Here is a 19,561-nt window from a genome sequence, read left to right as displayed (position 1 = left end):
AGAAAGGGAATTCATGGAATGCTTGTAGGATGGCTTTTTGAAACAGCTTGTGATGGAGTCCACAAGGGAGCAGGCTATTCTGGACTTAGTGCTATGTAATGAGCAGACTTTTTAAAAGATCTTAAAGTAAGGGAACACTTAGGAGGCAGAGATCATAGTATGGTAGACTTCAGTCTGTAGCTTGAAAGACAGTAGGCAAAATCAAATGTAATGGTGTGGCAGTTAAATAAGGGTAATTACAGGGGCATGAGAGAAGAGCTGATGAAAATCGACTGGAAGCAGAGCCTAGTGGGGAAGACAGTAGAGTAACAATGGCAGGAGTTTCTGGGTGTAATTGAGGACACAATACAGAGATTCATCCCAAATAAAAGAAACATTTTCCAGGGGTGGGGGGAAGATTAGATAGCCATGGCTGACAAAAGAAGTCAGGAAATGTGTCAAAGGTAAAGAGAGAGCCTATGAAGTGGCCAAGAGCACTGGGAAATCAGAAGTTTGGAAAGACTACAAAAACAAACAGGATAACAAAGAGAGAAATAAGGAAGGAGAGGATCAAATATGAAGGTAAGCTAGTCAGTAATAGTAGAAATGATAATAAAAATTTCTTTCAATACATAAGAAACAAACGAGAGGCAAAAGTAGAAATTGGACCGCTCTAAATTGATGCAGAAAGGCTAGTGATGGGAGAGAAGGAAATAGCTGAAGAACTTCATAAGTACTTTGCATCAGTCTTCACAGTGGAAGGAATGAGTAATATCCCAACAATTAAGGAGAGTAAGGGTGCAGAGTTAAGTATGGTAGCCATTACAAAAGAGAAAGTCCTAGAAAAGCTAAAAGTTCTAAAAATTGTAAGATCTCCTGGCCCTGATGGGCTACATCCTAGAGTTCTGAGGGAGGTGGCTAAGGAAATAGTGGACGCTTTGGTTGTGATCTTTCAAAAATCACTGGAGCCAGGGAAAGTCCCAGATGATTGGAAAATCTGTTGTAACCCCCTTGTTCAAGAAAGGATCATGCCAAAAGATGGAAAATTATAGGCTGATTAGCCTAACCTCGATTGGAGGTAAAATTCTAGAATCCATCATTAAGGATGAGATTTCTAAGTTCTTGGAAGTACAGGGTTGGAATAGAACAAGTCAGCATGGATTTAGTAAGAGGAGGTCATGCCTGACAAACCTATTAGAATCCTTTGAAGAGGTAACAAGTAGGTTAGACCAGGGAAACTTGGTGGATGTTATCTATCCAGACTTCCAAAAGGCCTTTGAAAAAGTGCCTCACGGGAAGCTACTGAGTAAGGTGAGGGCCCATGGTGTTCGAGGTGAGTTACTGGCATGGATTGAGGATTGGCTGTCTGACAGAAAGCAGAGAGTTGGGATAAAAGGTTCCTTTCTGGAATGGCAGCTGGTGACATGTATCCTGCAGGGTTCAGTGTTGGGGCCGCAGCTGTTTTCTTTATATATTAACGATCTGGTAGAAAGGACTGGGGAATTCTGGCGATGTTCACTGATGATACGAAGTTAGGCAGAAAAGCAGGTAGTACTGAGGAGGTGGGGAGGCTGCAGAAAGATTTAGACAGTTTAGGAGAGTGGTCCAGGAAATGGCTGATGAAATTCAATGTGAACAAATGTGAGGACTTGCACTTTGGAAAAAAGAATATAGGCATGGATAATTTTCTAAACGCGAGAAAATTATTAAAGCCAAAATACAATGGGATCTGCGAGTGCTAGTCCAGGATTCCCTAAAGGTTGACTTGCAGATTGAGTCCATGGTTAAGAAAGCAAATATAATGTCATTTATCTCAAGAGGGTTGGAATATACAAGCAGCGATGTGCTTCTGAGACTTTATAAAGCTCTAGTTAGGCCCCATTTAGAATACTGTGTCCAATTTTGGGTCCCACGCCTCAGGAAGGACATACTGGCACTGGAGCATGTCCAGTGTAGATTCACACGGATGATCCCTGGAATGTTAGGCCTGGAATTGTATTCATTAGAGTTTAGAAGGTTTAGAGGTGATCTAATAGAAACTTACAAGATAATGCATGGCTTAGAAAGGGTGGACACTGGGAATTTGTTTCTGTTAGGTGAGGAGACTAGGACCCGTGGGCACAGCCTTAGAATTAGAGGGGGTCAATTTAAAATGGAAATGAGGAGACATTTTCTCAGCCAGAGAGTGGTGGGCCTGTGGAATTCATTGCCATGGAGCGCAGTGGAGGCTGAGACATTAAATGTCTTCAAGGCAGAGATTGATAAATTCTTGATCTTGCAAGGAATTAAGGGCTACGGGGAGGGAGGAGTCGAAATGCCTATCAGCCATGATTAAATGGTGGAGTGGACTCATTGGGTCAACTGGCCTTACTTCCACTCCTATGTCTTATGGTCTTATACTTTTGTGTTCAGTTTTGGTCTCCTTATCTGGGAAGGATATTCTGGTTATTGATGGATTGCAAAGAAGTTTTAGCAGACTGATTCATGGGATGGCGGAACTGATGTACAGAGAGAGACATTGGATTTGTTGGGTTATATTCACAGCAGTTTAGGAGGATGAGGGAGTCCTATAGAAACCTATTAAATTCTAACTAGGATGCAAAAGGTAGATGCAAAGACGATATTCTCACTGAGTGGGAATCTATAACTAGGGGGTCACAGTGTAACAGAAAAATGTAGATTTTAAGACAAGATGAAGAGAAATTTCTTCAGTTGGAGAGTGGTCAGTCGATGGAATTCTCTGGCATGGGAAACTGCTGAGGCCAAAACTTTCAAGAAAGATGTAGATGTTCTTCAGATTAAAGGAATCAAAGAATATGGAAAGAAAGTGGGAATGGAGTACTGTGTTGGTTGATCAGTAGGCTCAATGAAGCAGGCACGAAGGGCTGAATGGGTCATGCTCCTATGATCCATGTTTCCCTGCTTCTAAAGCATTGTTTTACAAAGATTTCGCACAACCTCTTGCTTTTGTACTCTCTACCTCTTTTTTTAGAAGACAACGAGCCTTCCTATCTGTGAAAACAAAATATTGTGGATCGTGGAAAAGTGAAACAAAATACAGGGAAAAACAGAATTTGTATAAGGTCTAATGATCCCTGTGAATGAGCTGGGAGGCAGAGGGCTCTCCTAATGGGTGGGGTGGGGTGGGGTCGAGGTTCAGGAAGGAAGTTTGAGCAGGAGGGACTGCCACCTTCCACAATTCTCTAGATTAAAACTTGAGTGGGAAGGATCACAGATTGTCTGTCTTCTCTAATGCCAGTGGAAGACTTTAAGTGGCCAATGAAATTTCTATCAGTGGCAGGAGGAGCTCTGCATGTGGGCAAGGTTTTAGCTAGAGCTTGCAGCCCTGACTGTGGTCTACTGTTTAGAATTAGTCTCATTCTTGGACACATGCATCTCCATCAAGTACAGGCACCTCAGTAAGTCACTCTACCACAAATCCATGGATAACCTCACGATGCAGCACTTCTCAAGCCACCATAATAAGAACAGGATATGATGCCAAACTCATCGATTGCCACTTCCAGTGTGCCACAGTGAGAAACTGTAATGACCTGGTTATGTCAGATAGGGTACCCTTCATTGTCCAGGACTTCCCGGGAGCGGAGAAACTACACCATGTTCTTCACAGCCTACAACAAATTATTGACAAGGATGAGCACCTCACCAAGATTTTCCCAATGCCTCCACTTCTTTCCAAACCTTAAACAAACCATTGTTTGTAGAAAATTGCCCATTGACCACAACACCATACAATCATGTCTTGATAGCCACTGCAAGATGTGTCCGAGTGTCAGTATGGATACTACCCTTACATGTGGGGACACCACACACGATGTACACAATAGGTCCTCATGTGACTCAGCCAACGTTGTCTATCTCATACACTGCAGGTAAGGATGCCCCAAGGCATGCTACATTGGCAAGACCATGCAGACACTACAACAATGGATGAATGAACACTGTGCAACAATTGCCAGACAGGGATTACCCTCCCAGTTGGGGAACACTTCAACGGTCAAGGACAGTTGGACTCGGATCTTCGGGTGACATCCTCCAAGTCGGACTTCGAGATACGCAACAATGCAGAGTTGCCGAGCAGAGGCTGGTAACCAACTCCAGTACCCATGAGGATAGCTTCAGTCGGGAACTTGGGTTATGTCACACTACAGATGACCCCACTGCACTATACACACATAATCTTACTCACGAACACATTCACACAGACCCTCTCTCATAAACATGCTCTCTCAGACACTTTCTCACAGGCATACACTCTGTTACACTCACACACTGTCTCCCTCTCTCCCACACACACAGTGTCACTGTCTCTCTCCCTCACACACACGCACTCATATAAGATTATGGGGTGAATTTGCATTTGTAGATACAATCTATTTTGTTGAAAAAGCACACAATCTGTAGGCAGTCAGTCCATGTGACATTTATAAATTCCTATTTTGGAAATAGAACCAGTCTGACTCAGGGTTGAAATACAGACAGACTCTAACCTCACACCTTTAATGCATTGTCTGAGCTGAGATGTCATATTTTTTAATAAAACCTTAAGTTATCTCAGGAATGTGACTTGAAAGAAATTCTGGGATTTACATATTGATGAATTGAAACCTGCATCCCCATTCTAAGTGATTAAAAACTTAACAGCAATCCAGGTTTGTTCAATACATTAGTTGTATGATACTTTGATCTTCTACTATAAATTCTGTGTCTTATGATCCTGCCCCACTGGCTTCCTGACAAAGGAGTAGCACTCTGAAGTACTTTCAAATAAACCTGTTGGACTATAACCTGGTGTTATGTGATTTAAGGAGAACCCACTCCTCTTTAAACTAACACAACATCCCTGCATCTCATCTGGGCTTGTCTGACTGGCCCCAGTGAACTTCCCCACCTACCTGTTTTCCAAAATGCAGGGCAGTTTGTTTTTGTGGAGTTTACTGCAGTTCTGGTAGTAGCCACTACTCCTGGTGGCACTGCTAGTCCTGAAAAGCTGCCAGCCTCTGACTGGCCAGTAACTCGCAGAGGCAGCCAATCTGCCCTGCAGACCTGGAAACCCTGATCCTGGCCATGGAGGTATCTGATTGGTTTTTAATTACATTAGGGTTTCTGAAAGATCCATAGTGGGGTTCCAAATGGCTCTTCAATGGAAGGGTCACCTGCCATAACCACTAAATTCATCCTAAAATGCTTCGGGTCTGTAACCTTTTATCAAAGATTTGAAACGTTAACTCTGTTTCTATCTCCAAAGATTCTGAGTGTTCCAACAACTTTTCAAAGTGACCTTTTTAAACCAGCTTCTCATTGCCTTGCCATCTTCCTGCATGGCACAGTCACAACCCCTGATTTCCTCCTTAAAAATTATAGTATTCTTTTAGACTTCCTGTTCACATTCTCTGACCAAAGTTAATCATTTTACATTTCTTTGCAGTAAACTGAGTTTGCCATTTGTCTCCATTTCTTCAGTTTGCCTTCGTCCTCCTGAACTCTGTTTCCATTAAGTACTGAGTTCTGAGAAGGTCACTATACCCTACCATGGGCATGAGGCACAACTCCAATGATGTGTGGTCATCTGTTATATGGTAATCAATGGAGAAGCCTTGACACAGGAATGCGAATAAGTTATTAAGCCTCCTCAGTCTCTTCCACCTTCCAATAAGGCCATGGTTGATCTGTAACCTGACACCATAAGCCTGCCTTTGCTCCATAACCCTTCTTAATTTATAATCCTGTATTTAAACTCAACAATTGGTCCAGCAGCAATTGCTAATTGTCTGTGCTTCAACATCATTTCACTGAAAATTTGGACCCTATTTTCAAACAACACCTCGTTATCCTAGAGTATTGAATGAGAAGAAATATTTTTCTCAAGGTGTTGATTAAATCATTGCTTAACCCATATTCTCACCAATACAACACTAGTTTATGTAATCTTTCCTGATAAATTAACACTAGTTCTCATAAATTATGCTGCAGCTCCTTCTATACTTGCTGTGTAGTCCAAACAGGATTTTATACTATTGGGAATGATCTGACAAATATAAGCAGATGATTTGCAGTGGTCTCATGTGAGTTCATCCTGGTTCCTAATGCTGATGGTATTCGATCCCTTGACCAAATTTCAGGGCTCCAGAGCCGATTTTGACTCTTCCAAAGTCAGTGCAGGTGAGTCTAGTTCTATACTAATGTAAGCTCTGAAATGCGACCGAGGTTCAAAACATTGTTAATTATCCAACATAGAAAATCACCAGCATTCAATCTCTTAAGATTTAGAGTCGTAGTAAAATAAACTGAGTGTACTGAATCTGTGCTAAAGCTTCACTGCTCATTCACAGCAGATGCTCAATCAATATTGTGTCACTTCAAGAGACAAAATCAATTCGTAATTGTAAAATTGTTACACGATTGGGGGGGGGATGTTTTTATAATTGCATGCACTCATGTTTAACATTTATATAATTTTTATAAAGTTAGAATTTTAAAGTACAGAAAACATTTGACTGATTCTGTGAATATTTTCTACCACATTCTCAGCAACAATACAGAAAGCTATTAATATATAACTTCCCAGTTGGAGTTATTCTCAACTTATTCATTTGTAGAGACAGAGAGGAAAGAAGTGCAATTCATAAAGGGCTTTACATATAGTTACTTCTAAATTTAATAATTTGGTATTTTATTTTAATAGTATATATATTTTGTACCCTTAACGAAGCATGTTTGTCAAAATATGTTAAAGGGCTTAAAAGCTATTCAGTGAAAACTGAATCTAAGATATTTAAAGATAAATTATCAGATTATCCCAAAGAGCTTTGTGGCATCAAAGCATGGTCACTGTTATTTATGTAGACAACTAATTTGTATATATCAATGTCCAACAATCCGCAATAAGATAAATGAGCAGATAATCTATTTGGAAGGATAAAAACTGACCAGAATAGAAAGAGAACTCCTCTGCTGTGCAAATGGTGCCAAAGAATCTTTATTTTCATTGAGACAACAATGTAGCACTCCCTCATTGTTGCACTGAAGGGTTAATCTAAATGGTAAACCTTGAAATAGGAATTTCAAAACCAGGCCACCTGACTTAGAAGTGAGAGTTCTGCTGCTCTCTAAATGCTTTCTAAAATAACTTCCCTACAGTTTGTGTTCCATTTTAATTTTCATATTGGTGCTAAGCTGTTGAAGAAGCAAGCAGCTTGTGGCCTTCTTGATGATGTTCAAAGTAGTGTTGCTTTCCTGACACATGAGATCAACATAGCTCTCGAGAGAGCTAAAAAAAATCAGTACAAGTATGCTTTAATGGATTGTAGATCATTGCTTGTTCTGGAACCTGAAAATACATCATCTGTAACATTCATTCTTCATGAACTGCCTAAAATGATGATGGTCAATACATTTGCTACTATGGTAGAAATAGTGCTGTCTTGTTTGTAACATTGCACAGGTTGCTGTAAGTCTTGTTGGTCTCATGACAGTATCCTGCAAATGACTTCTGCTTGTGTCTTTATTCCTCAAACACAATGCAATTACTCAAGTGGAACAATTTGGTCTTTTTGCAAGCAGCACAAAATTATTGCAATCAAATATGTGAGAATAGTAATACTGTCGTGAACGTACAAATTCGGAGCAGATGTAGGACACTCTGCCCTGCCCCGCATAGCTGTTCCATAGTTTGAGACTGATTTAATTACCCCATCTTCCCAACCACTCCAGCAGCCTTTCACACTCTTACTTACCAAGAATTTGACTTAAAAAATATTGAAGGACTCAATATTTTGAGGAAACAAATTCCGAAGTTTTCAAACAGGCTCAGGAACTATGTGCTCCAGTCTTAAATGGATAACCCTTTATTTTTAAAAATAATCCCTAGTTCAAGAATCTCCCACAAGAGGAAACACCCTTTCCTCTGAAATCCCGTCAAGAACTTATAGCTTTCACTCCAGGTCGACTCTTCCTCTTTCAAATTCTAGTGGATACAAGCCGAATTTGTTGAACCATTCCTCATAAGACAACCTGCACCTTCTAGTCATTAAAAGTGTTTGCTTAAAGTTAAATATGGAAATATTTTTAAAAATTAAAACCGAAAGTTCATTTTCTTAACAGTAAATTCACAATATAATAATTTTATTTTTAATTCTGAACAATTTTCATTCTAATTGCCTGTGAAGCTACAGGACCAATTATTTTCAAATAATTACTGACAGAACACTATATGAAGCAAAAGTCGATTTCCTGAATAGGTGAGAAGCTGAGATATGTGGAATACTCAAAATATTACCAGATCAATTCCCTTAGAGATAATATTGAAAAATTGAAGGTGTCTGCATTGCTGTGTTGTAATTGCAGTATCAATAATACATACATGAGTTCGTTTAATCGCAAAATGCATGTCTTTCTACCTAAATTATAAGATCACTGCAACCAGTGGAAGTGAAAATGTTTCTTCCTTTATTGATAGTATGTTTGAAAAAAAGATAACAGGTGTGGCCTCAGAACACTTAACCGAAGTTTGCACAGTATCGGAACTTTAAGTCAGTTGCCCATGGAAAATGTTGCTGACTGTCATGCCCCAAATACCACTTTGTCACCTGTAAATGGGCAGTAGCGAGTAGAAAATTGCAAGAAATAAAACATCAACTTATCACAGAAGGCCAAAGCTTTCTGATTTTAGGCTGGATATCTAATTTAGGCAGCTAACCCTCCTACTAGTGAAAAGACAAGACTAATTTTGGTGGGAGTCAGATGATGTAGTTAAGACCTTAATGTGGGTTTCATGTTAATTAGTACAGCCATCATTACTTACTGAATGTGGTCACAAGTCAGGTGGAGGTGATTTCCAATGTTACTTCAAGGGATTATTAATTACAGTAACAGAAAGCTGGAGGAAGGTCCTCCTTCCACAAATTTTCTCTTTGCTGTTTTGGGGGTGTAAGCAGTAAAACTTCCTTAATTCCATTTCCCTGCTGCAGAATATGCATTTCAAGTTTCAACAGCTCCCAAGTAAGGTCTCTCTATTGACCAGCATCTTCCTGGTTCTTTTCAGCCCTCATCCTTAGGGTACACTTTTACAGATTTATCACCCTGCCGACCAGCAAGCAGCAGTTGGCACTGTTAGATCAGCTCTTCAACCATGGAGATGAATTTGCCCTCATGCCAACATTGCTGAAAGGAAAAGCAGATGTTTACACTGAAAAAGAAAAATCAATCCACCAAAGTCATGCCTTTTTGAATAGTATCCTTTCAGCTGAAGCAGATCTGATAAGCTTTGGCAGTCCCACAATTGAGTTATCAAAAATTGCTACACTAAATTACACCACCTGGGAAAAAGGGTTTTCATTGTTCACTAAAAATGAAGAATTTTAACTTCCAAAGATGAGTGGATTTTAGTCAGATAAAATTGAAAATTTTAAGTATCTCAAACCCAACTTCAGCTTGCCCACTCTCAGTTCTAATAGGGGCTTAATTTAAGTGAGCACGCAAACCCAGTCTTGGGAAACTTCTTTCATAACATATGTTAATCAGGCTGTATACCTCAATCTATGTTTCAGATTGAAACCAGCATCCAAGACAAGGCAAGGACAGTTTCATGGTAAAGTGCCTTTGCAGCACTGCTTGGGAGCCAGTCCATCAAGCCAACCTTCGCCAGCCACCAGACCCATTGTTCCCAAATCTGACAGATGAGCTGCCCTACAATTTGGTCCAGCCTAAACACAATCTATTTACACCCTCTATGTGATACTTTCCCAAGACCCAGACTTCCAACCCACTTGTTTCTGGTAACCTGGCTGAGGGTTTCCTATCAGCTCTGGGTCCTGCAGTCTCCTTCAGAATGTCCCCTGCCTGCCAGTCTGTCAAGAAAGTCAATCTTCCTAGTTTGCCGAAAAATGCTTTTCTATCCTCTCGCAGAATCCCTGTCCTAGCCAATACTAGGGCTAAACGTTTTATTGTCCGTTGCCCCAAAACAAAGTAAGTGCTAGTGACTCAGCAGGAAGTCCAAACTCTCAAAATTCTTCTTATTGTCTGCATTCACTGGTGAAACTCCTGCTATTTAGCTGGTTTAAACCTGACAAACGCAGGATTCAAATATGAAGAAATTAAAGTATGTCATTATGAAACTGCTTCTTCAACAAAACATATTCTGACATCATCTTAGATCTGAACAAATTTTACCTTCTCAGTATTTTCCATAAGATACCTTTTATATGGCTTCCTTTTATATATAAATGTCAATGGAGCTTACATTGTTTCTGATACTACCAAGCCATCTGAGACATTTACCAGTAGCACTAGAACAGTTGATTCCCCAGTCAGGTTATTAAAGCCGGTCTTGATACTCACCCCATGCTTGAAGAGAAGACACAAAGCAAGGATGGTGACGTGAAGACATGTATGATTCATGCTGCTCTGTGAATTTATTAATTTTTTTTGTTTGTTTTCACTTGCGCTTCTGCCACGAGATAATCTAACCATTTGACAGTCAGCAGCAAGAGCCAGTTCATGGTTTTCAAACTATAAAATAATTTACATCACATGGTTTACTGACTTTTTAAACCACAAACATTCCAGCAACACATTTGTAAGAATATGAGAATAACAATCAGAAAGCATAACCTTTTTGCATAGTATTAAATGAACAGAGACATTTAGTTCTTTATTTACAATTATTGTCTGGGTAAAAAATTCATAAAAACAGATGGATGAACACATCATTGCCCAGACAGGGCCAATTGCCAAATATACTGCTGCAATTTATTATTACTATTATTTTCACAAAACTCATGCTGATAAATACATTATGTAGAAGCAAGCATATTTGCATTGTAGAATTACTTTAATAAATTTATCCTTTAAATTCCCTCATTTTAGGCTGTCCTGCACTAAACAGATGCCAAAAGAAACAAAAGTCTTTGTAGCTCGTGAAGAAATGTGTGACATGTAGTTGTGACTGGTTGGAATCGCATCTAATTTTATTTTAAACAAAAGCTACGTCACACATACATGCTCACAGAAGCCCAGATTTATCTTACTTTAAATGTATCTTACTTTATGCGAGTTAATCATATACACAGGATTTACTGGCAAATTCAGAGATGCCTGAACTCAGAACTACAGGCATGTTCCTATTTAGCAGGGCACAGACAGTTCTTAAAAGTTTCATCTTTCCAACTGGACCTTCAACAGGTCACAGAATCAAAATGAAAGTTTAAAATAAAGTTTCTTCATTGTCCATGATGCAAAGATTGTTTCATGCTCACTGCTTCATAGGCATTGCCCCAATACCCCAGATAAAAAAAAGTACATAGGGCTGGCACTGCCTTGAAGCACTTCTGTTTCATTCTTGTGATAAGCTTTTAATGGCTTCCCCTTAGGAAAGCACAGTAACTAGATTTAAAGAATACTGCTGAGATGCTGCAATGTATTAATAGGTGTCTGCAGGAAGACAAGCTTGATAAAACCACACAAAGCATATCTAAATAGATCACAGAAAGTTCCATTTGTAGTTGGAGAGTGTGGAATATGAAGATTGTTTAAAACAAAAGAGAAACAAAGCAACCCAGATTGTTTTGTCATTTTTCCCCTAAAATGTGACAGCCTTCAAGCTGTGATTTAAAAAAATCCAATAAGCCACTAAAGGAAAAAAAATCAACACAATATCACAAGATTTCAACACTACTTTGATTTTCTTTTCCCCATATAGACAAAGCCAAATATAACTTATTTTGCAATCAGCTCTAATAAACCCATCACAAGCTTGGATAGTTACAGTTATTTTGAAACATCTTAGTTTAACAAGCAGATGTTTATATATAGCAGACAGCTCAATCAAATTACATTTCAAATTGGCCTTTGCGAGTCTAAGAAAGACCAAAATAAAATTCAAGCATTTATTTAAAAAAGAAAAAAAAATCCAGAGGACTTTAGTACCTAAAGGTATACTCTAGGAAATAAAGGAAGCCATGCTGCATTTTTGTCCACAATCAATTAACATTAGGATACCACTTAAACAATATTTCCCTGTTATATTTTGGCTTCTTTGTTTCTGCTAGCAATATCTACAATATTGAACAAAAAAGCAGGCAAATTCAGTACACAGTTGTAATGGAACATCAAGAATTTGATATTACAGAAGTACTCAATGAGAAGAGCTCCTTGCACTACATCAGCAGAACTTATACTCTACAAATAAACAAAGTTATCTACAGGTTTTGTAAACAAATTACATTCTCTTCAGGACATAAATAAGGTAAAGTCGTAAGAGCCATTAAGCAGAAACAAGGCAACATGCCAAGAAACAAAGAAGATAAACTTTGTAGGTATTTAATAAATGCTTATAAAGTTCCTCTGTTAAATTGGTGCAATTCTACTGTGCAAGTTGAGCATTGCAACTTCAATTTTTAAAGTTTTTTTTGTCTTAATTTAAACTATACAATTAAGTCCATGCCGCACAAGCACTTCAAAAGTCACAGATCAGTGATTGGATTGGATAAATTGCCTCAGATGTACTCAGTTGTGGTCCTTCCAGTGAAATTTGGGAAATGTACATTCATGCAGGATCTCTATCTTGAGGAGGGTCAGCCAAACAAGAAATCATCCTTCCAGCAGTTTCCCTTCTTGCTACAGAGCATAGAAGAGCACAATCAGAACAGTTTATCAGCCAGCAGTTTTTTTTTTGTTCTGTTTTTTTTTCACAGAAATGGTCAGCTAGAGTGAAGTTTCCAGGCTATGTAGAGGACTTCCTGGACTAGAAGAGGTAGCTGATTTACTTGTGTCAGTTGTAAGATTGATTCCACTATCAATAGCATTGTTGTTCTTGTTGGGGGATGAGGGAGGACTGGAGTTTTGCTTAAGGGCAGCATCTTCTTCTATGTCAGTGTCATCGATTAGGGGAATGTGTGGCTGTGAGTCATCTATCCTAAACTCGGGATGAGTCATGAAGTTGTGAATGGAGGATTTCGACTCTGGTTTCTCTAATCCTTCATAGAGAGAGCTACGGAATGCCTTCACGACGCGAATCTGAAATAAAAAAAGAAAGGTCAAAAGTAAAAAGTTGACTCCAGTGATGGCTACAGTACGGGATTTCTAAAAATAATGGAGAGGCAGAATTTGTTTAAGGCAGTGCGGTGAGCTGAAGTCCGCAGTCGCTAGGACTTTATAAGCATACACATGTGACTCAGTTTCGTGCATAGTGGGGTCGGTGAGAACTGCAATAAAACTGGAAGAAAGGCAACTGTAGAACTCATGGAAAGCACTGGTTAAATAAGCAAAGATCCAATGCTGTGTAACCTAATAAAAGCCATGTTATTTTGTTACTTAAAAAATTAATGCAATGTTTATCCATGCATGGTGAAAAACGTCTTGCAGTAGGTAAGAAGGAGAAAAAGTGAAAAGTAGATTTATTTCGAACTCATTTTGAAGATATATACGCGTTTATATATTCAATATGACCAACATATAAATACATAGACTATATGGGTACCCAATCAAAGTAACAGCTCATTAGAAGATGAACACTGAACAGAATGAATGGAGCAGACAACAGGAAAATGGGAGGTGAAATCACATTTTGCTGATGTAGATGGTAGCAGCCAGGAAGCATGTCGCTAGACTCACCAGAAGATCATGCCACGGAACAAGGACACATGTAGGTGGTAAAATCTGGCACATAGAGACAGCCATATTCAAAAGCCTGGTTAAATGTGAAACACTAACAAGCATAATCCATGCACAATGGGGTAAACATTCGAGTATAGGCCCAGTGTTCTATCTCGGATCTCCAGTAGGCCATTTTGGACTTTTGTTCATATTTGTGATGGTTCTTAAAACATTCTTTCTTTATCCCAGTCAATTCCAATACAATAAAGATTCTCTTGTAATGTGTCAATTTAGCAGTCTGGGGAAAAAAAAACCTGCCTGACTGCAGAGTTGGATACTTCCAACTGAAGCATCAAAATAACTATAATTCTCTAAAGATTTTCATTTAAGAATTCACTCAAATAATGTCCAACTAACATGTCACATGATAAAGGGTTTTTTTACTTTGGTGAGATGTGTGTGTGGAGAATTGTAAAAATTAATGATTTGAAAGCTTCATGTCATGTTTCTGTAGTTATGTGAAGTTTCCGTGTATTGTGGTGATCAGGTTAATTTTGAATCTACAGCACTATTTAAAATGTAAATACTTCCTACATTATTTAGAAAAAAAATCTGCTTGATGAAAATGTGGCCCATAGTTTGCAACCTAATTTTTCTTGGTTTGTTATAAAACCTCAAGCATATTTAATAGTCTTTACATCAATCAGCTTTTAAAGAATTATTGATAATATATCACTCATTGATGGGTTGTCGAAGTGCCCATGGAATATGGAAGCATCCAATGTGCTTTGGAAGCTTGGGAAACCTACAACAGGTATCTCAAAACTCTGCAGAAGTACCACCATTAGTGTCTTATCAAAGTCCTTCAAATCCATTACCAAAAAGGCAGTCCAACAGCAATATCCTTTCTCAAGCTAATCACTCAGAAGCACTACACTGGGCAGGACATGTCATTTGCTTGCCTGACAAAAGACTCCTGAAGCAATTTGCTCTTTTTGGAACACATTGTGGCAGGAGACTCCATGGAGGACCACAGAAGCACTTCAGGGATATCCTCCAAATATCCCTGCAGAGATCCAATATTCCGACTAACTCAGGGAATTCCTGCTTCGTGACTGACCAAATTGAAGAAAGACCACTGCCTCCATGACTCCCTCATCAGGTCCGCACCCCCCACCAACCCAACCTCCACTCCCGGCACCTTCCCCTGCAACCGCAAGAAATGCAAAGCTTGCGCCCACACCTCCCCCCTTACTTCCCTCCAAGGCCCCAAGGGATCCTCCCATATCCGCCACAAATTCACCTGCACCTCCACACACATCAATTACTGCATCCGTTGCTCCCAATGTGGCCTCCTCTATATTGGGGAGACAGGCCGCCTACTTGCGGAACATTTCAGAGAACACCTTTGGGACACCCGAACCAACCAACCCAACCACCCCGTGGCTCAACATTTCAACTCCCCCTCTCACTCCACCAAGGACATGTTGGTCCTTGGACTCCTCCATTGCCAGATCATAGCAACACGATGGTTGGAGGAAGACCGCCTCATCTTCCGCCTAGGAACCCTCCAACCACAAGGGATGAACTCAGATTTCTCCAGTTTCCTCATTTCCCCTCTCCTCACCTTGTCTCAGTCAAATCCCTCGAACTCAGCACCACCTTCCTAACCTGCAATCTTCTTCCTGACCTCTCTGCCCCCACCCACACCCCCACCCTCACCTTGACCTCCTTCCACCTATCGCATTTCCAACGCCCCTCTCCCAAGTCCTTCCTCCCTACCTTTTATCTTAGCCTGCTGGACACAATTTCCTCATTCCTGAAGAAGGGCTCATACCCGAAACATCGATTCTCCTGCTCTTTGGATGCTGCCTGACCTGCTGCGCTTTTCCAGCAACACATTTTCAGCTCTGATCTCCAGCATCTGCAGTCCTCACTTTCTCCTCAAATTATTCATCAGAAGCAGACTTACTAAATACAGCAAAAATATTTCCTTCAATCTTTCTTGGCAAATTTCCATAACTGTGTGTTCATCGTTGGTCATTCTGTTAGGATTTCTCTTATATAGTCCAACCAGGTCAGTTTTGATCTTCTAAGAGGTCTTTTTGCAATTTACACAATTAACAAGTTTCAACAATGTGGTCAATTCTTTCATTTTAAGGAATTCCTTTAATGCACTTAAAAATGTTTATCTTTATTATTTCACACATCTTGTTACTTCTAAAAGTGTGTTCCAATTTCTGTTTCTGCATTTTCTTAAGGATTTACAACCATAGAGAAGTCTACATTGTCAATTAACACTATTACATTTGTCCCTCTCCTTTATGCTGATCTCCATAAATATTGAAGCACCTTCAAGCTCATTAAGCTTTACCTTCCCAGTAAGAAGCTCAATACTACTTTCACATCCTTAATATCAATGATCAAATTCATCAATCTTCCTTTAGATTTCTTCAGTTCTCCACAAATGATGGAGACAACTTTTACCTTACAGCAAAGACATCAAGTTTCCATTTCTTTCCTTCAGCACTCATTTCTTTGCTACCACAATGATAGCAGAAATGGCAAGGATAATAAATTCATTTGCATATTCCATGGCATCTAGAAGCAGCCTATGTGCTTTGGAGGCTTGGGAAACCTACAAGAGGCATCTCAAACCTTTTAGATCTACCTTTACATCTTCAGGCTCACTACCTGAATGCATCACCCAATTTCATAGAATCATAGAATCCCAACAGTGTGGAAGCAGAGCATTCAGCCCATTGAGTCCACACTGACCCTTCAAACAGCATCCCACCCAGACCCCTACTCTATTCCATAACCCCACATTAACCAAAGCTAATCCACCTACCTACACATCCCTGGACAACATCCCTTAAGAGCTATTCAGCCTGGTCAATCCACCTAACATGCATATCTTTGGGATGTGGGAGGAAAGCAGAGCACCTGGAGAAAACCCACACAGACATTGGGGGAATGTGCAAACTCACACAGACAGTCGCCCGAGGCTGGAATCGAACCCTTGTGTTGTGAGACAGCAATGCTAATCACTATACCACCATGCCACACCAAATTTGGTCCATGATAACTTTAGATAAAATGGTTGGTAAAACACAGTATTTTTAGACTGGTGTCCTCACTTTAACCGAATTGGATATTTTTCCTCCATCTTCAAAGAAAGGTTTCTTCCTTCTTTCATATGCTTTGATCATTTGGAATCCCTTTTTTACTTTTAGCTGCTCTTAGTTACCACATCACCTCCATGTCATCTGATTATCTGATATAAGACACATCTAAACATCTTTTAGATTTCCCTGGTTTTCAATTAATAGACTTTGTGTAAAGCTTATCCAGATTCTATTTGGAGGTTGCAGTGGCTTTCCTGCATTTTTCAATCTGGTATCACCTGAAATAACTCTTGCTCACATGAGAAGAAGAATGGTTCTGCAACACCTCTATACTTGAATCAAGACTGATTGTTTCTAGAAAAGAGTTATCTTCCCTGCTTTGAAGACTGACTGAAACAGTAAATCTCCTCTTGCATCCCTCTCATCTTTAAACACTTAGACATGTGCATAATTGTGACCTCTAGCTTCGGAATGATACAATTGACGAGAAACATTAGATTGGTTCCAGGATGGCTAAGTTTCCCTATGAGTAAAGACTGAGTAAAACGGGTGTTTCCCGATTGGAGTTTGGAACAATGAGAAGTGACGTAGGATTCTGAGATGGTTTGACAGGGTCAGTGTTAGGAAGCTATATCTTGTGTCTGAAGAGTAGAATCATGGGGGCATAGTCTGATGATAATGTAGTTGATAGCTAGGTCTGAGATGAGAAAAGATTTCTTCATTTACGTAGGTTTAGGAACCTTAGTAATTCTCTATCCTAGAGGGCTATGGTTCTCATTCATTAAGATGTTCTAAGATGACATCATAGATTTTTAGACTCTAAATAAATCAAGGGAAATGATGATCAAGAGTGAAAATGCAGTTAGACTCAAAGATCAGCCATATTTATTTCATAGTGAAAAAGACTCGAGCAATCTATAACATACTTCTGTCCATTCTTTTTAATTCATTCTTATAGGGTTCAAGGGAATGAAAGTAATTATGATTTGGTGTTTGTAAATTGTTCGAGTCAAAAAATGATTTTGCATTTAACATTTGTTTTAATTATTATGATAAATCATATCTTGTAACTGCTTGATTTTGAATCATATCTTGTAATTGATTTTGAATGCTGGCTTTGAAGATTTTTAAAATTTGCTATAAAATAATTATAGCTAGTTCAAGTCACTGTAGTTTTATTTCTATTGACAGCAACACAAGATGAATTACAGTGGTACACATCAATATCAATCCAAAGACTGTGCAAATAGAAATAGAATGGAATTATTTTGAATAAAATATTTACTCTATCTGTTTAGTTTTCAGTGTAAGAACATCATCGTTAAATAATCTAAATTGTTTTAGCATGTATAACAATTTGCCTGATAAAAATGTATGTGCCACTCATTAAATTAAGCTGAATAACAAATATATTTTCTATTCTAAAATAATGAGGAATTTATCAGATTCAGAATTATTGATGGAAAAAATAATTCACAGGCTGTCAAAAAAAAATTAGATCTACTCTTGATATCTTTAAATTTTCACTGATTCCAATTTGACAACTTTATTTTTCCTACACTGGGAGCAATAATAACTATTATAGCTAGAATGCAGCTTTGCCTTTGAACAACAACATAGATAGACATTTCCACTTTGGTCCATTTTCATTCTGAGTAATTATTTAGCTTGCGTTTTAGTACTGAGTTTGAACTTGGGATTCCAGACCATGTGTTCAACTTTGCCATCTACTGGCATAGAGATGTTACCAAACTTAACATCTCTTTTGATTAAACAATAAATATATTGATAGATTTTGAAGGAACTCTTGTCCCAGGCTATGAATATGAAACATGCAATACTACATCGCATGCATGCTTTTCTTTATCCCACTGGAACAGCCAAAAATATTTTAAATAAAATAATATTTAAAACTTGAGAATTAGTAATCAACCATTGCCACATAACGCCGAGTTAATCATTTCAAAATATTTCCAATATGTTAAACAATGACTGAGGGGGACCATGTGGAAGCAACTGCCTAGGCAGTCATGGTACATTTCAAACTAGGCAATGTCCCTGAACGTAGAATATAAGAAAAAGGACTGACAATGCACAGGCAGGACAAAAAAAATGAGTAAAAAACTTTTTTTGTGGCAGAACAGAAAAACGAACAACAAGAAAATGTACTGTAATTTGACAAAAGACTTTGGGACAAGACTTCATGACATTCTCATGTGGTGGTTTTATTCTTCTCGTCTTCTGCTTCTCAGTACCCAGAAAGGAGGCGAGGTGAGGCTCAGGAATGTCCTTGTCAATGAATACCACATTGGCTTTGTCTAAGATTTCTCAAGGAAGGAAAAATAGTTTAAGTAAATCAAGTTTATCGTCATGCTGTTGGTTTGCCTGGTCTGAGTCGCCACATGAGAGGAGAGAAAAAGAAAGAGGCTGTGTATTGTTCAGATGAAACACTGTAAAATTAAAAAAAAAGTGTTTTTTTTTGGCAGTCTGAGGGCTTATACTCGAAAGTTTACACACACTTTTAAAACCTAATGTCTAGACTCATATGCCCAAGCAGTTCACATTCATTGCAGGCTCAGGTCAGACTCACAACGTTCATTTCACTCCCTCCTGCTGGACCCTTTGCCTAGGGCTGTCTAGTCCTCTAGAGAAAACAAACACATTCACTTCAGACACATAACAGGTCGCCAAGGGGTAAATAATACTGAACTCTACAAAAAGACTGACAAGATGATTAGTATCAAATAGTTAAAAAGCAAAGAGGAGGGATGTGAAAGATCATCTTGTGCATTAAGAATACACACTCACGCCCAGCAGAAGCAGCAGAAGCGCTGGTAGGA

The 19,561-nt window shown here is 39.0% G+C and overlaps 1 protein-coding gene across 2 annotated transcripts in view; it reads right to left on the bottom strand.

Moving 5' to 3' along the window:
* Positions 1–12,439: 12,439 nt before the first annotated feature.
* atp2b2 (ATPase plasma membrane Ca2+ transporting 2) overlaps positions 12,440–19,561 on the bottom strand; it is a 388,757-nt gene continuing 381,635 nt past the window's right edge. Inside the window, exon 23 of one of the 2 annotated variants that reach the window (XM_060835139.1) lies at positions 12,440–13,014. In XM_060835139.1, coding sequence (XP_060691122.1) covers positions 12,703–13,014 — 312 coding nt within the window. In that variant the 3' untranslated portion in view covers positions 12,440–12,702. Of the gene's footprint in view, positions 13,015–19,334; positions 19,366–19,561 lie in introns of those variants that run through there. The other variant, XM_060835141.1, reaches the window with a different exon arrangement.

The sequence above is a fragment of the Hemiscyllium ocellatum genome, chromosome 14 (assembly GCF_020745735.1).
Source record: "Hemiscyllium ocellatum isolate sHemOce1 chromosome 14, sHemOce1.pat.X.cur, whole genome shotgun sequence".
Lineage (NCBI taxonomy): Eukaryota > Metazoa > Chordata > Chondrichthyes > Orectolobiformes > Hemiscylliidae > Hemiscyllium > Hemiscyllium ocellatum.
Note: the sequence above shows the minus strand (reverse complement) of the source record. Positions and strands in the feature narration are given on the sequence as shown.